At 55.9% G+C, this 22997-nt stretch overlaps 5 protein-coding genes across 5 annotated transcripts in view; 2 read left to right on the forward strand and 3 right to left on the reverse strand.

The window, feature by feature from the left end:
- Positions 1-926, reverse strand: part of CTHT_0043090 (uncharacterized protein) — a gene marked incomplete at both ends in the record, with an annotated part of 1267 nt that extends 341 nt beyond the window's left edge. Inside the window, 4 exons of the mRNA XM_006694646.1 lie at positions 19-320; positions 377-418; positions 483-731; positions 914-926. Coding sequence (XP_006694709.1) covers positions 19-320; positions 377-418; positions 483-731; positions 914-926 — 606 coding nt within the window. The remainder of the gene's footprint in view (positions 1-18; positions 321-376; positions 419-482; positions 732-913) is intronic.
- A 991-nt stretch (positions 927-1917) lies between these two features.
- Positions 1918-4053, reverse strand: CTHT_0043100 (uncharacterized protein; the record flags this gene model as incomplete). The annotated part of the gene is made up of 4 exons (XM_006694647.1): positions 1918-2121; positions 2379-2468; positions 2623-2881; positions 3299-4053. The coding sequence occupies 4 exons, from the start codon at positions 4051-4053 to the stop codon at positions 1918-1920; spliced, it is 1308 nt and encodes a 435-aa protein (XP_006694710.1).
- Positions 4054-5104: 1051 nt separating this feature from the next.
- CTHT_0043110 (uncharacterized protein) lies at positions 5105-8666 on the reverse strand (the record flags this gene model as incomplete). Its single annotated transcript, XM_006694648.1, has 5 exons — positions 5105-5697; positions 5761-6716; positions 6796-7995; positions 8335-8430; positions 8512-8666. 5 exons carry the CDS (start codon positions 8664-8666, stop codon positions 5105-5107), a joined length of 3000 nt encoding a protein of 999 aa, XP_006694711.1.
- Positions 8667-13876: 5210 nt separating this feature from the next.
- On the forward strand, positions 13877-16151 carry CTHT_0043120 (exo-beta-1,3-glucanase-like protein; the record flags this gene model as incomplete). Its single annotated transcript, XM_006694649.1, has 4 exons — positions 13877-13906; positions 13959-15445; positions 15505-15572; positions 15634-16151. 4 exons carry the CDS (start codon positions 13877-13879, stop codon positions 16149-16151), a joined length of 2103 nt encoding a protein of 700 aa, XP_006694712.1.
- Positions 16152-18444: 2293 nt separating this feature from the next.
- CTHT_0043130 (uncharacterized protein) lies at positions 18445-22762 on the forward strand (the record flags this gene model as incomplete). Its single annotated transcript, XM_006694650.1, has 3 exons — positions 18445-22035; positions 22117-22266; positions 22619-22762. The coding sequence occupies 3 exons, from the start codon at positions 18445-18447 to the stop codon at positions 22760-22762; spliced, it is 3885 nt and encodes a 1294-aa protein (XP_006694713.1).
- Positions 22763-22997: the final 235 nt, after the last annotated feature.

The raw sequence follows: 22997 nt of genomic DNA on the forward strand, positions 1-22997 counted from the left end.
CGAAGTAGCAGCAGCAACCGCGGGCTCAGGGGCCGGAGCCGGGGTGGCAGGGGTCACGGCCGGAGCTGGAGTTGAAGCTGGAGCAGGAGCGGGAGTGGGCTCAGCAGCAACAGCCGGGGCCGGAGTAGCAGCTGGGGCGGGGTTCTCGACAGCCGGAGCAGGGGCAGCCGGGGCAGGAGCTGCAACGGCGGCTTCGGTGGTCGTAGGGGCGGGAGTCGGTTCAGGAGCAGCAGCCGGGACTGCTGGAGCTGGCGTCGGGGCTGCAACAGGCTCTGGAGCGGCGACGGCGGGGGCGGGGGCAGCTTCAGGAGCCGGGGCCGCTGGGATAGTCAGTTATCATACATAATAGGCCAAAATAAGGACGAAGAAAACGTACCAGGAGCAGGGGCAGCCGCAGTGGCGGGGGCAGCAGCCTCAACTGTCTCGTCGTCAGCCATACTACCACTACTCTAGCTTTATCAACATGCTTATCGACGACTTACCAGACTGGACCGGCGCAGGCGCAGGCGCAGGCGCAGGAGCAGGAGCAGGAGCGGGAGCGGGAGCGGGAGCGGGAGCGGCGACGGGAGCCGGGGCAGCCGCCGTCTCAGTCGTGGTCGGGGCCGGAGCAGGAGTAGCGCTGGTGGCGGGCTGCTCCTCGGCGGGCTTCTGGGCGGCAACGCCCTTCTTCTCGTGGCGCTTCTTGAAAGCGAGCTTGAGCTTGTCGACGAGGTTGTCGAGCGCGCCGAGGGCTGATTGCCGTCAGCTTTTTGCTCATGATCATAACGATGCCTATTTGGCTGACTGCGGGCCGCTATGGTAATTCTTATGCGGGGTCATCGCGATTTCTGGCAGCTCAAACAGATCGGCGCTTGCGAACTGCTTCGCGAGGCTGCCAACAGTCACGTCGTTGGATCGGGGAGGGGAGACTTACGAACGCCGGGCATGGTTGCGGTTTGTTAGGGGTCGAGCTTAAATTCCAAGTCGAAGAAACAATGTCAATTCGGCGTCGTCGCTGGTGGCGATGGAGATGTCGATCGACTTTGCGAGCGGAAAGAAGCAAAAGAAGAGGAAGAAGATGGAAAAGGGAATGGCGGCGGAAACGGCGTAAATAACCAGAACTCAGGTACAAAGCAAGCAAGGCACAACAAGGAACAGGGCAGCTGTGACACTCGACCTGGGCCCCAGGCCAGAACTGGAACTGGAAGTGAGTCGAGGAGGCCTCGAAGCACTGAACCCCAACCCCAACAAGAGGCCAAGGTGCGGCTGCGCCCACCGTGACCCCTGCTTTGTCCCGCAGGCCCCACCAACGCCCCCTCTTGGCACGTGAGGAGGGGCCATGCGCGGGCCAAAGAGCGCTCCAAGCGCCCGGCCCAGACGTCAGTTTCGGAAGCGAGCAAACGCGAGCCGCTGACTACGGAGTCACGGCAGCGGGATGGGGACGGTGATGGATGATGAGACGGGCATTTGGCGCTTGGGAGAGAGATGTCATTTTGGAGTTGGTTTATCGAAAATGAGAAATTGAGGTTCGCGAAGTGCAAATTCAAGAGGCTGTGTTTGGTAGGGTGACATCCGCCATCCTATAAATTGAATCCCTTCATCTCATTTCATCTCAATCCGAGTTCATCCATTGATTTTTACTTGAGATGGAAGCGAAAGCGCTGAGATCTCTCATCTGCAGGATTGCGTGCAGACTGATTTGTGTTGGAGACTACAGTGCTGCGTTTCAGATAAGGGTGAACGGCACTGTACTTGCACTGTATCCATCAGGTTTGGGGTTCATCGACATAGCCACCAACAACATGAATCTCACCTTCTCACTCCCCTCACTAACACCATGGCCTCTCGCAGAAAAAGAACATCCACGTTTACGCCGGATAGCGACATCTCTCGCTTCAGTTGAGGCCGAGGGCGGCTAAATCGACCGCAGCACTAGCCTCAAGTCTCCCCTCCCCCCTCTCTCCCCCCCTTTTTCACCAACTCCATCAGCACGTCCTCCTCAATTCCCAGCTCCTTGTGGGCCAGCCCGCCAGCCTTTACGGCCATCCTCAATTCAGACGACGACAACGTAAAGACCTGCGACAAAATCGTCGCTCCCGCAATCTTCTCCCTCCCCACCGGCGCAACCAGCACCTCCTTCGCCTGCGGCCACCCCAGCTCAGGCAAGACGCACGCATCATTGGTTACAACAACACCTGCCCCCTTCCAAGACCGACCTCTGCCTCTCCGTCGCACAAATACTCTTCTCTTATCTTGAGTTTCTCAACTCCCTCCATCCTAAATGAAAAAGATAAACTCGGCCTGGGCTTAGGCCTCTTCGAGCTCCGCAAGAAATCCGCCTACGACTTGCTCAACGGCCGCACTGAATGCCACATCCGCGAAGGGCCCGACGGACGCACGCACTTCCACGGCGAAAACACAAATCCTGCACCGATGGGCGGATCCGCGTGACGCCGATCGTGCAGCGGGCGTGTTGGGCGTTTGAGGCGCTGTATGAGCGGCAGTCGGAGTTAGTGCCGGTGGGGAAGAGAGGAGCAGATGAAGGCGATTATGAAGGGTCCTGATGGGAAGTGGCATGGCCGCCCTCAAGATGCCGTAACAGGCGCCTCAAGAATGGGCAAGGGCAGCAAGATTAATACGGACCTGCTGGCGCTGAAGGAGGTGATTCGGGCGTGGAACACAAATGCGGCGAGGATCCCGTTTCGTAATTCGGCGCTGAAGATGGTATTGAGGGAGCATTTTGTAGAGGCGGTGTGAGAAGGGCCGGTCGGCCATAGTTGACACGCTGTCGTCGACGAGAGAGCAGTATGCGGCGACGCTGAACTCGTTCAAGTATGCTACTTTGGTGGGGGGGGGGGCGCCGTAGGCTGGCTCAAGGACGTATACAGAGGTAGAACAGGTACTGGTGATGGGAGAGGGTTGGATACCCGTTGAAGAAAGAGGTAAGACCTAGTTGATTGTAGCTCTATGATAAACCGCATCGTAGCTTTAGTAAGCATAAACTCTGGATAATCTTCTCTGTTCTCTTTCTCTCCCTCTTCTTCTTTCTTTCTTTCTCTCTCTGTCTTTTTTTTTTTCAATGCCTACCCTTCCAATGAATAACCCTCAACCTTTTCCGTCCCCATCTCAATTAACCTCTCCCGCATCCCCCTCGGCTCTCCTCCCTCTCAGCCGTCCCCCTCTCCCCCAACACACTCAAATCACACCTCCCCACCCACTCCCCGACCCATGCTGTAGCACATTCCTCGCTCGGTCCCTACTCCCTCTCACATGCCCAACCGACCCATGCAACGTCAGCCTCTCTTTGCCTGAGACATACACCCCCCGATGGAGGATATTACTATCATAGAAGACTGCATCCCCCGCTTTGAGCTTCACGACCTCCATTCCGGGTAGGTTCGGTTCGTACGGATCTGCGTTGCGCTCAACCTCCGTTCGTGAGCGGAGGTGGCTGCCGGGGACGACGACTAAACTCTCGTCGTCATAAAGAGCAATGTTCCACTGTGCATGGTTATACACCGTCCTTTCTTCCCCTCCAATAGAAACAGTAACCCTCTGCCTGTCCAATAACGCCTGTTCTTCTTCCGGTCCAACCGTCCAAGGTATATCGTCCCGATGCCACCGCAATTCGAACCCCTCCCCTCCCCCCTTCAGTGGCCGGATCCCTTCTCCCTCCGGATGAACAAGCATATTCATCAACTCCATCACCAGATCCCCCTCCTGTGCACCCGTCACCTCCTGTACCACCCCCAACACCCTGCTGTCAAAATAAACCCCCACAAACACCCCCCTCTCCTCTTCTTGACTCAGCGGCAGCTCCGGATGCAACAAATGCTGCACTCCCCAAATCCCTCGTTCTCCCCTCGCGACGAGGGCGCTGTCCCACGGCGGGAATTGTTTGCCTAGCGTGCGGACATGGGGCCATTTACCTTGTCGGGCAAGGGTGGTGAGTTTGGAGGCGGCGGCGCGGAGGGCGAGGAGTTGGGATGGGGAGAGGAGGGAAGGGAGGAGGGTGTAGCCTTTGGTTAGGAGGGAGGTTAGATGAGGGTGAGGGTCTGATTGGGCGTCCGACATGATTATTGTGGGAGGCCAAACTGATGTTGATGCGTTTTTCTGGAGGTTGTTAGTTGGGAGGTTGGTTTGAAGTTGGCGAGGCTCAATCAATGCTCTAAGTGGCTTTGTGGAGACGGTGTTGGGTGTAAGTAGTGCTGATTCTTTGCTCGTCCCTTCGGTTGGGAGCTCCTTTTGGGAGCTCTAGTATCACTTCGTTGTTGTTAGCTCATGTTACTTCCACAGAGAATTCAATGAAACTACCTTGAGATCTTGGAGTGTTTCAGTGTTGGTATGTTGTTATGTTTTTTGGAGCTTCTTTGTCGAGATGGGTGTGACTAGGTTGAACCCAAAATGTACTTCCAGAAGGGAACCAAGTGGAGACGCGGGGTAAAGGAGAACCCCACCGTGGGGTTAAATAGAGTACGGAGATGCGCTGCCCATAGTGCGCTAAACTTTGTGCTTATCGAAGCAATGTTGTACAAAGGCTCCAATGTTATGCAAACAATCTCTAAGAAGTGTTTTGGATTTAAAAAAAAATTTCCGCATTCCGTTACATCTTTCATATCAAAACCACCCAGTCCTTAACAAAATCACTTCCGATTCTTCCAGAAGACATTCCCCCCACGCAATTCTGCCCCGCATCGTTATGGCGTACCGTTCTGCTGGCTCTCTTACCCCACACTAATCAGTACGGCGTCTCATTGAGATGAATCTCACATAAGCCAGCGAAAGACAGTGAAAATGACCAAGGTCACTGACATCGAATGTGCTTTTGTGTATTTACTACTGCGATTAACATCTGATCGATTTCCATTAGTGAATACTCGCAAGCCCTGTTCTGATCCAGCACCGTAGACTCCAAACTCCATCTTATCCTGCCCGTTCATCTCTCTCGACACCAAATCGATCCAACCCAACCCAACGCCTTTCTCCTATGAGGACAATAACCTGGCTGATAAAAATGCTCCGATACCTCCATTGCCATTTCCTTCTCTGTATCTCCAAGCCATAATCAAACACACACCCTTCCTTCACCCAAAAAAAAAAAAAAACCTCACGATCTTTACCTCATTTAAGCCCCCCACCTCCCAACTCCCGCCCCTCCCCCCAAAGGCGTCCTCTCCCTAGCTCCCAAACTTGCTCCAGCGCCCCTATGCTGCTGTTGCTGCTGCTGCTCTCTCTCCCTAACCCCTTTCTCCATCAGATCCGCATATCCCTCCAACCCGGCAGCAATAATCCTTATAATCTCAAAGATATGATCTCCCTTGAAAGTCTCTGCCCAGAGGCGAATCACCGCACAGGCTAACTGTCTCAGCTTGATGGGATCGGTCGTAGCATTGACATTCGCAGTTCCAGATGTGGCGGGTGTGTTGGCGGTATTTTTGTTCGTCGAAGACGACGAATTAGATGACCCAGACGACGAAGTCGAGGTCGAGGAGGAAGAGGCCGTCGACTGCTGGTGATGGTGACCCTGGTTCTGCGGGGCATGATTGGCATTGTTGAGCGTAGGATCGATCGGGACGGCGAACTCAGTCTCATCAAGCATGCGGCGGACCATTTCGAGGAGGCTCTTTTCCTCGGCGGTAGGCGGCTGGTCGGCAGGGCCGACGGCCGCGAGGGTGAGCAGCCACTTAGAGAGGAGGACCGCGCATTCAAGGTTGCATACTGCGGTTCTAGTCAGCGTGAATCAGGAGCAAAAAAACAAAAAAAAAGTGACCCAGGACTTACAAGAATGCTGCATGCTCCACTCCAAACTCTTCGTCTTGGCCACATAGTTCACCCCCAACTTAACCAACATCGACAGCGCGTGAATGGCCTGCACAACCGCCCTACACAGCCTACTGCTCCGCACCAACAACGGCGCATCATTAAACGCCTGCGCAATAAGCACATGGTCGCGCGTCTCCAGGCTGCGACTGGTACTCAAATCCGTATGCAGCCTGATATACGCGAGTCGTAACAACGCCGTCGAATTGAATGCCACGGGGCCCTCGGTATACTCTGCTGAGTTATTATCCCCCCGCGAAGAGGCGACCTCATTGGCCCTCGCTTGCCGGTGCTGCTCGAACCCCAGACTCCAGGCGTGAAGCGCCTGGTTAATACTTTCCACATCCTCGACCTTCAGGCCACGGTGGGTTTCAAATGGCGCCAGACTAGTAAGTGACGTCTGCTTGAGCAAAAAGATATGCTGAATCAGCGCGTGGACCAGGACGTAATTCCCAAGACTTGAAGGGGGAGCAGGCGGGCCTTGCGATGGCCGGGTTAACAACCGAGTAAAGGCTTCCTGGAAGGGCACCTCAAGATTATCGGAGCATGACTGGCGCGCTTCCTGCCACTGCCAGGCACTTTCAGCCTTCCAGAGACGAGAGGGGCAGGGGAGGTTGAGATGAATTTCGGAGGTAAGGAGTAAGGGCGGCGTGTTGTAAGCGATGCTACAGAGGTTGAAGAAGCAGTAGGCGACGAGCTTGGTGCGCGTGCCAGACTCAAGACGGACCCATGTCTCCCAGTCGGTGGTTTGGTGATGCTGGTCGGCTGTGAGGCCTTCTTCGCGGACTAAAAGAGCCAACAGGCTTTGGAGAGACAGGGCTTCGTGAAGGATGGCCTTCGCTCCCCACAAACCTATGGCAAAGAGGAGCAGAAGGGCCTGGATGGTTTCAAGCCGGGCTTGCGGTGTATTCGGAGAACTAAATTAAGGTCAGCATAGATCAACAAACCAATGACACTCGGGGAGAGGGGAGGAGGGAGGGGGGGGGGGGCACCTACTAAGGCTCCCGATGATCCTGCGCCATCGACCGATCATGATGCATCGAAGGGAACGAGTGCCTGAACCCAGCACTCGGCGAAGGCCGCGTGGAATATGGGCTGTAAGCAGCCGGCGTCGGGAGGATGGCATGCACCTCATGGCTATTCCTCCGCCTAATCTGCTCGAGCGCCACGGCCTTAGCCGCATACCACAGGGCATGGCTACGGTTCGTCTCAAACCGGTACTGAGCACCGACCGCCAAGATAGCCAGCAATAGCTCAGAGGACAGCTCCGTCGGCACCAACGTCGGTAAGTGCAGGAAGGGCAGATGGTCGTGGAAGCCGCTCACATAGCCCTCCAGGAACCTGCTCAGGGTATGCCGCGAGGGGAAAACAAAGTCGTGCGGCAGCACCGAGGCAAACTCGTCCAGCCGACTCTTGATGACGGCATGGTCCATTGATGATACCCGCCAGATCGGGCCACGCGTTCCGTCTTCGTGCCTAATCCCCGAGTCGTTTGCGTCCTTAGAATCCGGCTGCAGCGAGGGGAAGCGCGAAGGGAACGCCGAGCCTGGTTTGGACAACCCCCTGCCAAGATCCCCGGCTCCAGGCCGAGACCACATGCCGAACCCCTGGTCAGCCTCGAGGGACGGAGGCAAGAAATGCGAGGACGTCGCATAGTCGTCCAAGAACAGGTTATAATCATCCATTGGTGGAGGAGGCGGGTGCTGGGCATAGCTCGGGGCCATGACGCCCGGATCCTGCTCACGCGGCCGCTCACTTCCATAGCCCAGGCTCTCCTGGTGGTAGGCTTTCACGGGAGCGAAGTCAGTGGCCGGCCCAGTCAAGCCTTGCATCATGGTCGACTGCATGTTGTGGAGCTCACCAGCTGACGCGAGATGAGTCGCAGCATCAGAGAGCAAGTCCAAATTACAAGCCGGCTGTCGAGGAGCTGACGGCAGGGGCTGCATGACTTCCGGCCGATACTGCTGGTGATGCATGGGCGGACGTAGCTGGTGCTGAGGGGGCAGCTGGTGATGCTGCGGCTGCGGCTGCGGCTGCGGTTGGGGTTGATGCTGGACGCTCATCATCTCGGTGTCAGGCCTGCTCTCGACCGGGCCCGGCATAAGCCCGGCGGTCGAGGGCTTGCGTTGTTTGGAGCCATCCTTGTTGTTGCCTTCGTTGAGATGGACGAGCTTTTCGTGGCGGACGAGGAGGTCCCTAATATCCATAAGCTTATATTCATACAAGACATACAAGACTTGTGTTCAAGCTAGTTACGAAACGATAGGAGACACAAGTAAAAGCTATAAGTGGGAAGATGAAGCGCAAGCGGGAGCCCGAAGTTAGATCGTTGGGGGTCACGAGGGGCAGGGTAGTAGAGCAACGGGGATGGAGTACAAGGTCGCAGGCACAGACAGGCACAGGCAGGTCTTAGAAACACGCGGAGCTGAGGCGCTGATGCCCCAACAAACACGAGAGAGAGAGGGAGGGGGGGGGTGGGGAGGGAGGGAGGGAGGGAGGGAGGAAGGGACCGGAGGGACAAGGCAAACAACGTACCGTCTTCCGAACGTCTTCCCACAGCGTGGCCATTGACAGGCAAAGGGCTTCTCCTTGGTATGAGTCCGCTCATGACGCTGGACGTGCTCCACACGCCTAATATCAGAGGGCAATGTAAGTCAATATCATATGCGATGTTTAATAGGACCAGCGGAGGCTTGCGACCGAGAGACTCACCTGAATTTCTTGCTGCAGTACTTGCATGGCAGCGCCTTGGGTTTCTGCTGCCGTGCCTCCCCCCCATTCGTGCTCACACTCACAGGATTGGGATTCTCTTCGGCAGTCGTGTTGCCCGGAGGCGGCGGCGCCTCGATCGACTGGATGGGCAGCATGGCGAACTGTGAGTGCGAGAGGAGAGGACAGCTTCCTGATTCCCCGGAGGGGGTACAAGCTGCTTGCGACGGGGACTGGATTGGGACTGGGAGTTGGGGTATCGGTATCGGAACGGAGATCGCGCAATGGAGGGAAAAAAAAAAAGCCACCGCGTTGGAGTGGGGGAAAGGGGGAAGGGGAAGGGGGGAATAGGGGAAGGGGAACACAAGAGAGGGGGAGAGCAGCGAAATACTCTTAAGACCCTCTCTCACTTCTCTGCTTCTCCGCGCCGCCTGCAAGTCCTAGGTCTGCGCCCTGGATGCAGCCAGTGCCCGGGCCCGATGTGGAGTGTCTGAACTCTTTTGGAGTATCACCGGCGACAGATTGGTGGCCGATGAAAGTGCAAAAAGCCAAACCAGTCTCGCTAACTTTTAGTGCAGTGTAATGCGTTGCTTTTCAGCCCGGCTGGACTAGCCCTGGAGCCGCCGCTGAGCTGGATCTTCCCCGCGTCGGCTGCGGTATGGTTGTGGGCAACACAAGACAGGAAGCCGTCTACAACTTCTGCCCTCTCTTTCAAGTTTTCTTTTCTTTTTTTTTCCCCTTCCAAGTCCTGATTTGTTCAACTACCGCCCATAACACACCTCACTGAACACAACAATGCATATATATATGGCTTCACCCCCGCAGTCACCTTAAGGTAAGGGAGAGAGGGGGCCAAGCGAGAGCGTTAAGTGGCAGTGCGGAGTGTTGTCCTGTGCAGTCGCAAACCCAGTGCTGTGGCAGTTCTGGATAAATTCGGAAATTATTTTGAGAGGATGATGTTGAGCTAGGTAGACTGCGGAGAGACGACGAGAAAAGTCAAGCCTAAACGGCTGAGGAGAAAGGTCGCAAGTCGCAAGGGCAAGGGCCATCAGCGACACCAGCATTTGTTCCGGGTTCCGCAAGCACATGCGAGACACAGCTGCGGGGAAACGAACCCCGAGGTGCGGGCAGCGGGCAGCGGGTGTGGGCTGTAGAGTGGGTCGCGAGCAGGCACAGGGCCACACAGGCAGCGCAGCCCGTGGATTTTTGCTTGTGGGAAAGGCAGCGGTTGGGCTGGCTGGGTTTGGGCAACGGGCAGAAACAGAACATGGATACGGTCACTACTAAAGTCTGTAGGGGACCGCTTGGCCTGCAATCTTCATAATGAATGACCGTCGGTCAAGTAGACTTGCTGTCTGTGCCAGGGAAGATGCGGACAGGAGAACATTAGGTCGGAGCAGAACCTTGGATATTGGAAACAGTATGAGTGGGTGTGCCCTATTATTGCACAAAACGCGGAGACTGGACGTGGAGAAGCGAGCCAGAGTTGGGACTCTAGAACTCTGCGCGGGAGAAGCTCTTTGCGCTAGAGCTTGTGCTGCAGGACGCCCAGGCGGGGATGCAGCAAGCTGGCCTACGGGCGAACCATAGTCGCTCGGGGTCGGAAGAACGGGACGATGGATTGTTGGACTTGTTGAGAAGACTTGAGGGGCTACTTTCCTAGATGATAGCCCGCTTAGGCGTCGCTGATCAATTCTTGTTCCTAAGTTATCTCATCTTTTTCATCGCTCTATCACACAAACCTACCCAGGTGGAAAGCAGCGAATCTGACGGACCAGATGCCCACACTCATCATTCGTCCATAGATGGAACCCTCATCCCACACAAAATTCCCATCCCTAGACTGTTTGCCAGTCTCTGAGGTGGGACAAGCCCCAGAATGACGGCACCGCGCTGCTGGGGAGCGTGCGCTTCGGTGGGCACCCTGCCGTCGTCGTTGTTCCCCATTGGTAGATCCACATCAGCTCATTCTTCTCCTCCGCATTGGAGGAGCATTTGGGAATGTGGGGGCGGGGTGCTCCCATTTGTCAGGGCTTGGCAGGCTGGCTGCAGCTTGGAAAAAAAAAGGGTAAGAGCCAGGAAAGACGCCTGCCGTTTTGGTTGGAGTCGACCTCGGAGTTGGGAGAAAAGGACGAGATGTGAGAAGATCGTGGAAATTTTTTCGATCTTTGGGGGGTCTGCCTGTCTGCGAGCATTTCTAACTGCTAAGAGGCGTCCGTCGTGTTCGCGGCTTTGCATGATAGCATCATTCTTCCAGAGCCCTGTTGGACAGTCAACCTGCCAACGAACGCTCACCGCATCTGATCACGACAGCATCCCGCTTTTAGTGCACCTTACTATGTACTCCCGTACCGGGTTCACCTCCTTGTCGCAGCATCAGAACTAGCATATCAGTTACGTCGAAACACTGCTGCCGTTGCCAACGAACCGCGTCTCCCCGCCCAACATGCGTGCTCCCCAGCCTTTGTTGACCAGTAATAAGAGCAAAATATCGAAAAGCTTGCCGCACTACGGACTACGGAGCCCTGTAGACGCCGACACTCCGGACACCAGGGACGACGGCGACGGGGAAACGGGAGTTTGTTGAGTACCTCTGAGTTGCCTGTCTGCCTTTTGACTTTTTTTTTTTTTCTCTCTGAAAGCGGGGCCCTCGATCCACGATGCACGACACGACGCTGACTACATGCCACGGAACCGAGGGACCTGCAGCCAGCCCAGCCAGCCTGGATCCCTGACTGCCGGAAGCATGCGAGCTTTGAGGAAGAAAAAAAAAAGTTTGCACATGTCAGCCCTCACAGGCTCGCCTGTTACCGAGCACTTTCGGTCGGGTCTCACCGCACGCACAAGAGAGAGTGAGATGGGCTCATCATGACTGGGCAACGCTGCTTGACTGCCACCATGAACTGTGTGACTGGATCACCATACCTAGTCTTCACTGAACTCGGGACATGCTCACGCGGCCTGGCCGAAACCACTCACACAGTTGATAGGGACAGGGCAACTGACCAAAACAAGACACCACCGGAAAACATGGACTGTGGGGTGTGGAGTTCTTCCTTGCTGCTCGTTGGAGAAGCGAAATCTGGGGAACCACACATCCCGACCCCCGAGCCTGCCCCGCAAGACGTCGTCGTCGAATGCGGAGAAAGGACGCCGACCACGCTCCACAGCCAAGACTGTCTATCGACTCTATCGACGCACCAGCTTTTTGGTTGCGTGAGCGAAATCATGCTCACTGCCGGCCCTGCTTGGCTCTGTCCAGTCGTGGCGAAGGATGTGATGCGCAGGTCATGTTCCGCAGGCCCTGTGTCTTAGGTGTCTTGAGTTGCGCGGAGCCTTCCCCCGGCGACGGTGCTGCCAGCCATCCACCCCGGGCCCCGTCTCCGGCCTCGGCAACGGTTGACGACCCCCGGAACCGTGATCACTAATCGGTGACAAGGTTGACCGCCATGCCGGGCTTGCGGCTTCCGGCCGTCACGCGACATGGTGAGAAGCTGGAATTTGACACCCCACAGCCGATTGTGAAGCATTCTTCCCTATGACCTATCCTTGACCTCGACTCCGAAAAAGCCACTCACTACTATCATATGTTTTTCCTGCCTGGAATCGATCTACGAATTTGAATATCCGATCAGAAAGAGCGTTTGGTATGTCTTCTGATCCTCAAACATCTCAATCATGACGCTGCCAGCGCTGCAAACGCTCACCTGTCCGAATCACGGCGGCTAAGCAAGACCGCAGCTGAACGTCATTCTCTCATTAACCTCCGAAGCCCTGCTGGACTCGTGGAACTTTTGTCCCACGACCTGCTATTGATCAAGAAACTTTTTTGTGTGATTTGTCTCCTCTGGGAGGATCACTGGCTACACTGGGGCTCCAATGGGTGGATACGCACAGTAACATCCGGCCTTATTTCTCCGTTTCACTTTGCGCCGAGCGATTGGGCGAATCAGATGCCATTCCCAATCGCCCGTTTCAGGGGCTCAAGTGACCCTTCATCAACTCGAACCTTCTGATGATGTTCGTTTCGGCTTTCCCAATGGTTCGCTTGCTTCCGCATCACCCTCTACAGTGTCCACTCAAGGCTATATCTGAGACAAGCCTTTTGCCAAGCTTTACCCCCTTCCAAGAGGTCGAAACACGCTCGCATAGGTGTTGATGGCTCGATTTGGTCGGTTTAGCCAAATCCCACGAGGTAACCTATGTTGTGAATTCCCCTTCCCCCCCCCCCCTCCTACCCCCAAGAGTCCTGCAATTTTGTATGCCACGCTTGTTTCGAACTTTGACTCCCTTTATTGTATGGTCGCTGTCGAAGGGAATGCAGAGAGGTGAAACTCTGAGGGGACATCTCCTGGGTGATGGTGTGTTTTGTTTCTTGGTGCCATTCCAAACCTCCCTTTCACGGCCGCCCAAGCAATGCTCCCCTACGGAAGGCAGCAGGCAGCAGCTCCAAACAAGCCAGCTTTGTGGTGGTATCTCAGAGACTAAGTTGGGAAGGTATGTTACTAAGCATGATCCGGAACTCTCTCTGAATGGAGCGAAAAAATGCCGGACGACGTCTTGGCTGGTTCACTTGGAGAGCCGTGATATGACGTCTAACGTTGCATACAATTGTGAATCTGAAATCTTATGGTGGGATTTTTCGGGCCTCCTCAGGCGGACACCGCACGTGTGGGTAAAGTGTGGTGTGTGTGGTATGCATTGTTTTCCCCTCCTGCGCTGCTGTTGTGCCGCCCTCGCAAGCTTATCTCCTCGTATCCTCCGCCGGATACCCACACGTGTTTCTGTTTCACGGGAGGGAACTTTGTGAGTGGTAATAGGCTCGTGTTGGGTAGGGTCGTGAGAGCGTGTTTCTTTGAGTATGGCATTTTGCTTATATTATCCGGTAATCTTGCCCCCTGGGTGTTGAGACGGGAATGGCCCTTTTGCTTCCTCATCCCTTTCCCTCCCTCGCCTTTTGAATACACCGAGACGGTGACTCGGTGCCGCTCGTTTTTTTTTTTTGCTGTCAAGATCTACGCTCGTTTGATTGTTTCCGAGTGGCATAATGCGTTTTGCTTCGGCCTTGCTGGCCATAGCCAGCGTTGTGTCTGTCGTTAAAGGGCACTGGCTAGGGGATATTCCTCGTATGGACCATGTGTGACTTTAAGTGATGTCAAGCGCTAATGTTTTTTTTTTTTTTTATTTAGATCGTGGTTTCGCACCCTTTGCTCCTGGCGGTGCATCCTATCCAGTCTTTCGAAATGTTAAGGACTATGGTGCAAGAGGTAGGTTAGGTGTTTCGTCGACGATCTCAAGGAACAAGTGCTGAAAAGAGTACATAGGTGATGGTGTCACCGACGATACGGATGCCATCAATCGCGCCATTATGGACGGCAACCCTTGCAATAGGGGCTGTGTAAGTTGATATGCCTTGAGCGGGGCGACGAGAGAAGTGCTGACTGTGAAAGGCGTCTACCACAACGACTCCGGCCGTCGTTTACTTCCCGGCCGGCACATATCTCATCTCGAGGTCCATTCTCCCCGCCTACTTCACCCAGCTGATCGGCGATGCCGCGAACCCCCCGACGCTCAAGGCCAGTGCCAACTTCGAGGGCTTCGGCCTCATCGACGGCAACCCGTACTACACCGAGGTTCTTAACTGGAAGTCCGTCAACGTCTTCTTCCGGCAAGTGCGCAACTTTATCATCGATACGACCGCCATTCCTCCAGCCAAGGCCGCGACGGGTATGCACTGGCCGACGTCGCAGGCCACCAGTCTGCAGAATATTGTGTTCAGGATGCCCCAGACTCCGGATGTCGTTCACGTCGGCCTGTTCATCGAGGAAGGTAGCGGCGGTTTCATGACAGATCTCACCTTCATCGGTGGTGATGTCGGTGCGAGCATGGGCAACCAGCAGTACACGATGCGCAACTTTAAATTCGAGGGCTGCAAGACCGCCATCTACCAGATCTGGAACTGGGGCTGGACGTACTCTGGCCTGGAGATCAACAACTGCCAGATTGGTATCGACATGTCGGCCAACGATAACGGCAAGCTCAACGTTGGTTCTGTCACTCTGCTCGATAGCACTTTCAACAATGTCGGTGTGGCCATCAAGACTGCCTGGACTGCTTCATCCACTCCAGCCGCGGCTGGTAGCCTGGTCATGGAAAACATCCAGCTCAACAACGTGCCCGTCGCGGTCCAAGGCTCCAACGGCGCGACCCTTCTCGCCGGCGGCAACACCCTCATCCGAGCCTGGGGCAACGGCCATTCATACACGCCGTCTGGCTTCTCCGACTTCATCGGCGCCATCGCCCCGAACCCCCGCCCGGCTGTCCTGCTGTCTAATGGCCGGTACTACACCCGCTCGAAGCCGCAATACGAAAACCTGCCTGCCTCCTCCTTCCTCTTCCTCCGCGACTTCGGTGCCCGCGGCGACGCCGCCGCCGATGATACCGCTGCGCTGCAGAATGCGATCAACGCTGCTGTTTCCCAGGGCAAGATCCTCTTCCTCGACTACGGTCTATACCGGGTGACGGATACCATCCGGATTCCTCCCAGCGCCAAGATCGTCGGCGAGTCCTTCCCCGTCATCCTCTCTGCCGGTCCTAATTTCAACGACATCAATAACCCGCGGCCTGTCGTGCAGGTCGGGGCTTTCTCGGGACAGCAGGGACAGGTTGAGCTGAGTGATTTCATTGTGTCTACGCAGAACCGGCAGGCGGGTGCGGTATGTATTGAGTGGAATTTGGCGAGCCCGGCGGGCGCACCGAGTGGTATGTGGGATGTGCATGTTAGGATTGGAGGGTTTACGGGCACGCAGCAGCAGATTGGGGAGTGCCTCAAGACGCCGGGGAATCCCACTGTTAGGGAGGGGTGTGTGGTCGCGTACATGGCGATGCATGTTACGAAGAAGGCGAAGGGGTTGTATATGGAGAATTGTTGGCTTTGGTGAGTGCTCCGGATCATCCCAGAGGTAATATGGATGGGAGAAGGCTAACCAAAAGCAGGACGGCCGACCATGACATCGATGAGGCGGCCAACACCCAAATTACTATCTATACCGGTCGCGGTCTCTGTAAGTTCCCTCTTTTTTAAAACTTCCATTGAGTTTCTTGTCGAGCACTAACGCCTCCCAGACATCGAATCCGAAGAAGGCCCCCTCTGGCTCTGGGGCACCGGCTCGGAGCATCACGTCCTCTACCAATACCAGCTACACAACACACGCAACATCTTCATGGGCCAGATCCAGACCGAAACGCCCTACTTCATGCCCACGCCCAACGCGCTCGTCCCCTTCCCTCCGGTCGCGTCCCTTCACGACCCCGATTTCTCCGCCTCCTGCCAGGGCGTCGAAGGCAACTGCGCGGCGTCCTGGGGCCTGCGAGTCATCGACTCGCAGGATGTGTTTGTCTACGGGGCGGGGTTATATTCTTTCTTTAGTGACTACAGCACGAGCTGCTCGACGTTTGCGGCCGGGCAGACGTGCCAGCAGAGGATTACGAGTTTGGAGGGGAATGTGAAGAACGTGAATATCTATAACTTGAATACGATCGGGACGAGGGAGATGTTGAATCGGGATGGGAAGAGGGTCGCGTGGTATGCGGAGAATGAGAGTGTTTTCCCGTCGAATGTAGCAGTTTATAAGAGCAATTAAGGGCCCCGGGGGGTGTTGTGGGGGGGGGGGGGAAAACGGGGAGGGGGATTGGGTATCATGATGGATCTTATGGCTTCATGACTGTTTTTGCTTCTTTATTCATGATGTTTACGTCTGGGGAATATGAATGATCTTAGCTTTATGGCCTGGGCATGGTATCATACTTCTTCCTGTAAAATACCCTTGATTTTTTAAGTATAGCACGTAAGTATACTACTGACAAGCGGCAAGCGGCAAGCGTTGCGGTATAAGCGATTATTCGTTTCAGAAGCGACCCGTCTCTCCATGAACGGTGACTGACATTGCGAAAAGCAGTTGTTGCTTCGGTTGCGAGCCAAAGCACCTAACCTGGAAGATCCGTTACGCTTGGTTACCTCGGTATCTATATACTTAGGCATTGTTTGATGACAGCAACCCCAACAGCAGCCGGATCCGACTTGTCAACTGGGAAGCGGGGGAAGAGGAGCCCCGTTCAATGCCGCGTCTTGCATAAAACAGTCCCTCAAGCCCGACTGGCATTTTCAGTGGACAGGCAAAATTCCCATCTGACACTGGATGGGGTTTTAGGAGGGTTGAAGGGAGGGGTATGCTGCTTGAGACTTTTGGAGGTGGGATTGGGCATCATGACGTTTCCATGGCCATGTGAACTTCTTACCCCTGAACTGGCGCCGAGCGTTGAACAGACCGCGATCATGAATGGACAAATGGATGAGCGATGACTTGTCTGTTGTGTGCTGCACAACCGTTGGCTTGTGCTCCCCATTAAAAACTGGATTGGGCCACTGATGATGCCATGGCTGATTGGATGAATGGCTGCTCTCCCTATCAAAAAACAGAGGCACATACATTGGGCCACTCACCCCGCGTGCTGTCCTCGGATACTACTCTACAATAAACTCACTGCATGTCACATTGGCTCTATTCATCCCACTTGCAACTGTTGAGAGGTGAAATCACTCGCAGTGTTGTCTGCAACCGATGACTGGTGAATGGATGCCCCAATGCCCAACGGCTGTGCATCGCATTCACAACAACGGATTCCTGTCAGATATTTTATTTTATTTTTTTTGTTTTTCAGACAAAGCCGAGGGCTCTCGGGACCTTCGATTCGTGGCTTGAAAGGCGGGAACAAAAAGGGGACGGGACATGGTCAGGGTCTTGGCGCCACTGCCCCACTTCCCACTTCCATCTATTCGATCCCAAGCATTTGGGTTGTTGGTCCAATCCAATGATGGCGACCGCGGCGGCAGGGTTCCACACACCCACAAGCCAACCCTGAACCCTCAACGCGTGAACCCTGGTCTGCCACCCGCCGCCCGCCGCCCGCCGCCCGCCAGACCCTTGGTGGGGAGTGGGCTAAACTTTTTTCGGAGGCCCATTGGCAGCACCAGGGAGGGCGTCGGGTCGATGATCGATCGACCGACCTCGTCACCGCTGCTGTTGTCTGGCAGTCTTTTTTTTTTTGTTGCCCGCAACTCCAAAATATTTTTTCTCCTGTTTTCCTCCTTTTTCTCTGAAGTTGTCAAACGCTGGCGACTGTTAGTTGCTGTCAATTAGAGCCCCCAAGTTGAGCGTTAAGCGTTCAGTGGCAGTTGCGGTTTAGTGGCCTGTTGCTGCTGGAGCCGCGGGCCACACGATTTGCACGACTTGGGCTTGGATAGCCAATCCCATGCCCTCTGGCATCTCTGGCATCCCATCTTTCTCCATTTTCCACCCGAGCATCTACCATCTGAGCATTTAAGAGCGGAGAGGGGAGAAGGTAAATCTGGCAAATCTGGCTTTGGCTGGCTGCAGGATTTGCAGGGTAGCAGGTGAGTTGCTGCAGCTTTTCTCGCGCGACCCCCAAGTGCATACAATATCATGCAAGTCATAAAGTCATCTGCTCTTGCGGCCGCATTCCCACCAAACAGACCCTATATCTTACTTACGCTACACCACTGAGAGCTATCATCACCATTGTCAACAGCCGACAGCCCCCCTGGAACACGGCCTTCTCGAAGCTGTCAGCCCCGTGTTTTCTCGTGTCTTCCAAAGTATCCATACATTCCATACGTTCCATAGTCCCCCGGGCGCCATGCCCAAAAAGCCAGGAAGCCTGTCGCGTTGCTTTTTTTATTGCGAATAATTTCCTAGTTCCTTGTACCTAGCTCCACCGCCATCTGGGGCAAGTAACCGCTAATCGCTAACCGCCTCTCTCTTACATAAACACAGCCCACAACAACAGCTTTGAACACCTGTCGAGTCTCCTGACACCATCCACTACGTCTACCATCCCGAACCATCCACTATAATAATGTCATCATCGGAACCCGAAAAGCTCGACGCCGCCCAGGCCCCTGCTGCCGAGGCCACTTCCCCCGCGCCAGCTCCCACCGAGCCCGGCACTGAGCCCGGCACTGAGCCCGGCACTGAGCCCGGCACTGAGCCCTCTGATGAGCCGGCCGAGTCGGTCGCCGAGACCAGCTCCGTGGCCGCTACCGACGACCACGAGCACGAACACGACACGGAGCACGCCCCTGAGACGGCGTCCGAGGCGGCGTCCGAGCACACCGCCGACGCGACTGCGGCGTCAGTAGCCTCCCACGAGGCCGCTTCCGAGGACGTTGCTTCCGAGGGCGCCGCGTCCGTCACTCCCGTTCAGTCCCCCGCTTCGGAGAAGCCCCCTGCGTCAGTGTCCTCACCGGGGAAGTCCGAGAAGAGCTCGCCTGGGAAGAGCGAAACGACAGCAGCAGCGGCAACGGCGAAGAAGACGACCGGGACCCCTGCGAAGCCCGGATCGACCGTGGGTACTACTCGCAAAGTGAGTGGTGCTCTCGCGAGCAAGACCGCTGCAACAAGGACGCCGTCTACGGCCAGCAAGACGACGGCTGCTACTACCCGCCCTGGCACGGCCACCTCGACCACGGCTGCTGCCAAGCGCCCCGGCACTGCCGCGTCATCGACTACACACCGCTCGCAGCCGTCTGTGTCCGAGGATGAGAAGGCCAAGCGGCAGTCCATGTCGCTCTCCAGCGCCTCGCGCCGGACCTCGACCATCCTCAGCAGCACCAAGGCTGCTGCCTCCCCCAGCAGCAAGGCCCAAACTAGTCCAACAACCCCGACTGCGCGCAAGCCCTCGAGCACGCTGAGCTCCGTCTCCTCCAGAACAGCAGCTACCACCACCACGCGGACAACCTCTTCGGCCGCGTCCTCTCCTGCCACAGCCAGCCGTACTACGGCTTCCTCCAGGCCGTCTACAACCTCCAGCACTACCACCGACGCCAAGACAAAGCGTCTGTCGACTGTCAGCAGCAGCATCAGCAGCGCGGCACGACACGCCGCGCGTCCCTCCCTCTCTGGTACAACCTCCTCTACTGCGGCGGCGGCTGCTGCTGCTGCCGCCGCCGCCGCTGAATCGGCCAAGGAAGTCGAGGAGCTCAAAGCCAAGCTCCTCAGCAGTGAGGCCGAGATTGCAGATCTCAAAGCTCAGATCGCCTCGTCGCAAGAGAAGATTTCCGACCTGACGGAAAAGGCTGCCGCGGCGCATGCTGAATTGCCTGAAGGTGCCATTGATAAGGAGGCGCTGGAGGGACTCAAGAGCGAGCATGCTGCCGAGATTGAGAACCTCAAGGCACAGGTAGCCGCCGTGCAGGAGAAGCTTGCTCAAGCAGAGGCCGAGGTTGAGAAGACCAGGGCTCAGTTGGCGGAGGTGACGAAGGTGAAGGAGGATGCGGAGGGGAGGTTGGCTGAGGTCAAGGCGCAGTTGGAGGCAGTGCAGGCCGAGAGGGAAGCTCAGATTGAGGAGCTGAAGAAGGGGTATGAGAAGGAGGTTGAGGAGCTGAAGGCCAAGCATGCTGAGGAACTGCAGGGCGGTAGCAGTGATAAGGAGAGGGAAATGAAGGAGTTGAAGGAAGGGTTTGCGAGCGAGGTGGCGGAATTGCAGAAGAAGATGGAGGAGTTAAAGATCGAGAAGGAGAAGGAGCTGGAGGAGAAGCTTGCTGCCGAGGACGCGGCGGCTAAGGAAAAGGTTTCTGGCCTGGAGGCCGAGATTGAGGCACTTAAGGCTAAGCTTGATGAGGCCGAGAAGGCTGCTGAGGTGGCTAAGGCCGAGCTCGAGGCTAAGAGTGCTACGCTGGCTGATCTAGAATCTAAGGTCTCCGGTCTGGAGGTCGAGCTTGCCGCGGCCAAGGAGGAGGTCGCCAAGGCGACGGCCACGCATGCCGACCTGCAGAAGCTGATTGATAGCTTGACGGAGGAGGGCAAGGCTAAGGATGCCGCGATCGCCAAGCTCAAGGAGGAGAACGAGGTCGCCAACGAGCACCATCAGAAGCAGCTGAAGGAGATCAGCCAGGATTACGAGAACGAGATCGAGAGCCTGCGTGGCGATGCCTTCTTTAAGCGCAAGTTTGAGGAGCTCAGCCGTCAGCACGAGGACTTGACTAAGGAGAAGGAGGAGATTGTCAAGGCTCTGGAGGAGGCGAAGGCCCAGCATGAGCAGGCTGTCAAGGCCCTTGAGGCCAAGGAGGCTGAACATCAACAGATCCTGGAGGCTCTTAGGGCTAGCCATGCCTCGGAGCTGGCTGCCGCCAAGGACGCTAGCGCCGATGAGATCAAGGCGCTTAAGGAGAGCCACGCCGGGGAGATCGAGACGCTCAAGTCTGAGAGCGAGAGCAAGCTGGCGAAGGAGCTCGAGGCCCTGAAGGCTAGCCATAATACCGCGCTGGAGGAGATCCTCGCCAAGCATGCCCAGGAACTGGCGGCCGCCAGGACCGAGGGCGATGATACCCGCGAGAAGCTGCTGGAGCAAGTCCGCGCCGAGCTAGAGGCCAAGCGCGCGGAGGAAGTTGGTCGCCTGACGGCCGAGATCGAGACGCTTTCCAAGCTGAATGCTGAGCTTGAGGCAAAGCATGCCCAGGAGCTGGAGCATCTAGAGCAGCTGAAGTCTGATCTGGGCGAGGTTTCGGATATGAAGCAGCAGCTGGAGGTCAAGTACGCGGAGGAAGTCTCCAAGTTGACGACCGAGCTACAAGAGGCTAGTGGCGCCAACAAGACCCTGCAGGATCAGCATGCTGCGGAGGTTGCCGCGCTGAAGGCTGGCTTCGAGGAGAAGCTTGCCGATGCAGAGGCCAAGCATACCCAGGCCCTGGCCGATCTGCGGAAGCAGCTCGAGGACGCCCACAGTTCCGAAGTCGAGAAGCTTGTCTCGGTCCATGCTGAGGCACAGCAGGCCGCGCAAGCAGCGACCGACGCCCTCAAAGCCGAGCACGCGCGCACCCTCGAAGAACTCAGCGCCAAGGTAGCCGCGGCCCAAGACGAGATCTCTCGCCTAGTCGAAGCCAAAGAAGAGGTCGAAAAGGCCAAGGCCGCCGCCGAGGCCGCCCTCGCCGAGCTTAGGGAGAAGTACGCCAAGAGCGAGGAGGAGCTGGACGCTGTCAGCCAGCAGCTGGCGCACGAGAAGATGGAGAAGTTCACTGCACAGGCGGAGCTTGACGCGCTCAAGAATGCCAAGCAGGATACCACGGAACTGGACAGCCTCAGGGAGAGGGTGGCTAAGATTAGTGAGGAGAGGGAGAGAGAGGTGAAGGAGCTGAAGGCGGCTCATGAGAAGGAGATTGCTGCCGTGAAAGAGGAGATTTCCTCCAAGGCGGCCGCTGAGGTTGCGGCTGTTCGGGATGAGCTGATCGTTGTCCGGAAAGAGCTGGAGGCTACGCGTCTCGACGCTGAAGTTCGCCAGAAGACGGCCGAGGCGGACTACAAGGACATGCACGACAGCATGACGCAGTTGGTGGAGGAGGCGCAGCAAAAGGCCGGTGAGATGGAGGCGCGCTGGAAGGATGCCGAGAAGCGGATCGCGGAGTTGACGGCGCAGTTGAAGGTGCGGGAAGCTGAGTTAGCTGAGGCGAGGGTAGGTTGCGAAAAGAAAAACGAGGGGGGCGGTCAATAAGAGTTTGGTTCTTTGGGGATGGCTATGGCTGACGCCGGGCAGGAGCACGTGGATAAGCTTGCCGCTATCAAGGCCAACGCCAACGATGTTGACGCCGAAAAAATCAAGTCCTCGCCGGAAGGTGAGCCCTCAACAACAGCAGCAGACTCAAAGTCCAATGAGCCCGACGGCTCGTCGGCCGCGTTAGCTTCGGTACAGACTCCCCCTCAACACCCACACCCACACCCACACCCTCTCAATCACCCTCTCAATCACCCTCCTCCTCATTTTGGTCCTGGCCTGTCGAAAGCGGTGGAATTTTCCTTCATGGGACGGAGTGGCGGACAGTTTCGCCTGGCAAATTTCGCATTTTCTTCCTTTTGGCAAACATAAAAAAAAATTTTTTTTTTGAGAGTTTTCATTTCTGACGTGTTTTGGATTTTTCAACTCTAGCAGTATCACTTTTCTTCTTCTCCTTTTCTTCTCTTCTTCCAGTAACTTCTTTGTAATTTTTTTTTTCACTCGATCAAGGAAAAACTAACTTGTGCTCTGTGGGAGGATTTAGATGGCTAAGATCCAGCAATCCATTGGTCAGCTCAATGAGCTGTCCGACGAGATGGGCGAGCAGAATCGCAAGATGCTGAAGGAGATTACCGAGTTTAAGGAGGCTGCTACTGCGGGTGCTGCGGGGGAGCAGGGCCAGCAGTAGCCGTGTCGTTTCTTGCTGTCGAGCCGAGGACTACTACCACCAGACAGGTTGTTGAGTGAGGGTATGCTTAACCTGAAGATGTTGTCGGGGTGAGGGGAGTTTTTTTAATTTATTTTTTTGTCTTGGTTTTTTTGCTTTCTGTTTTCTGCCCTGCGCTCTACTTTTTTTTTCGGCAGGTTGTTTCGGTATCTCCTTTATTGTATTGTTTTTTTTTCTTTTTCCCTTCAACTTAACT

The sequence above is a fragment of the Thermochaetoides thermophila genome, assembly GCF_000221225.1.
Source record: "Thermochaetoides thermophila DSM 1495 unplaced genomic scaffold scf7180000011818, whole genome shotgun sequence".
NCBI lineage: Eukaryota > Fungi > Ascomycota > Sordariomycetes > Sordariales > Chaetomiaceae > Thermochaetoides > Thermochaetoides thermophila.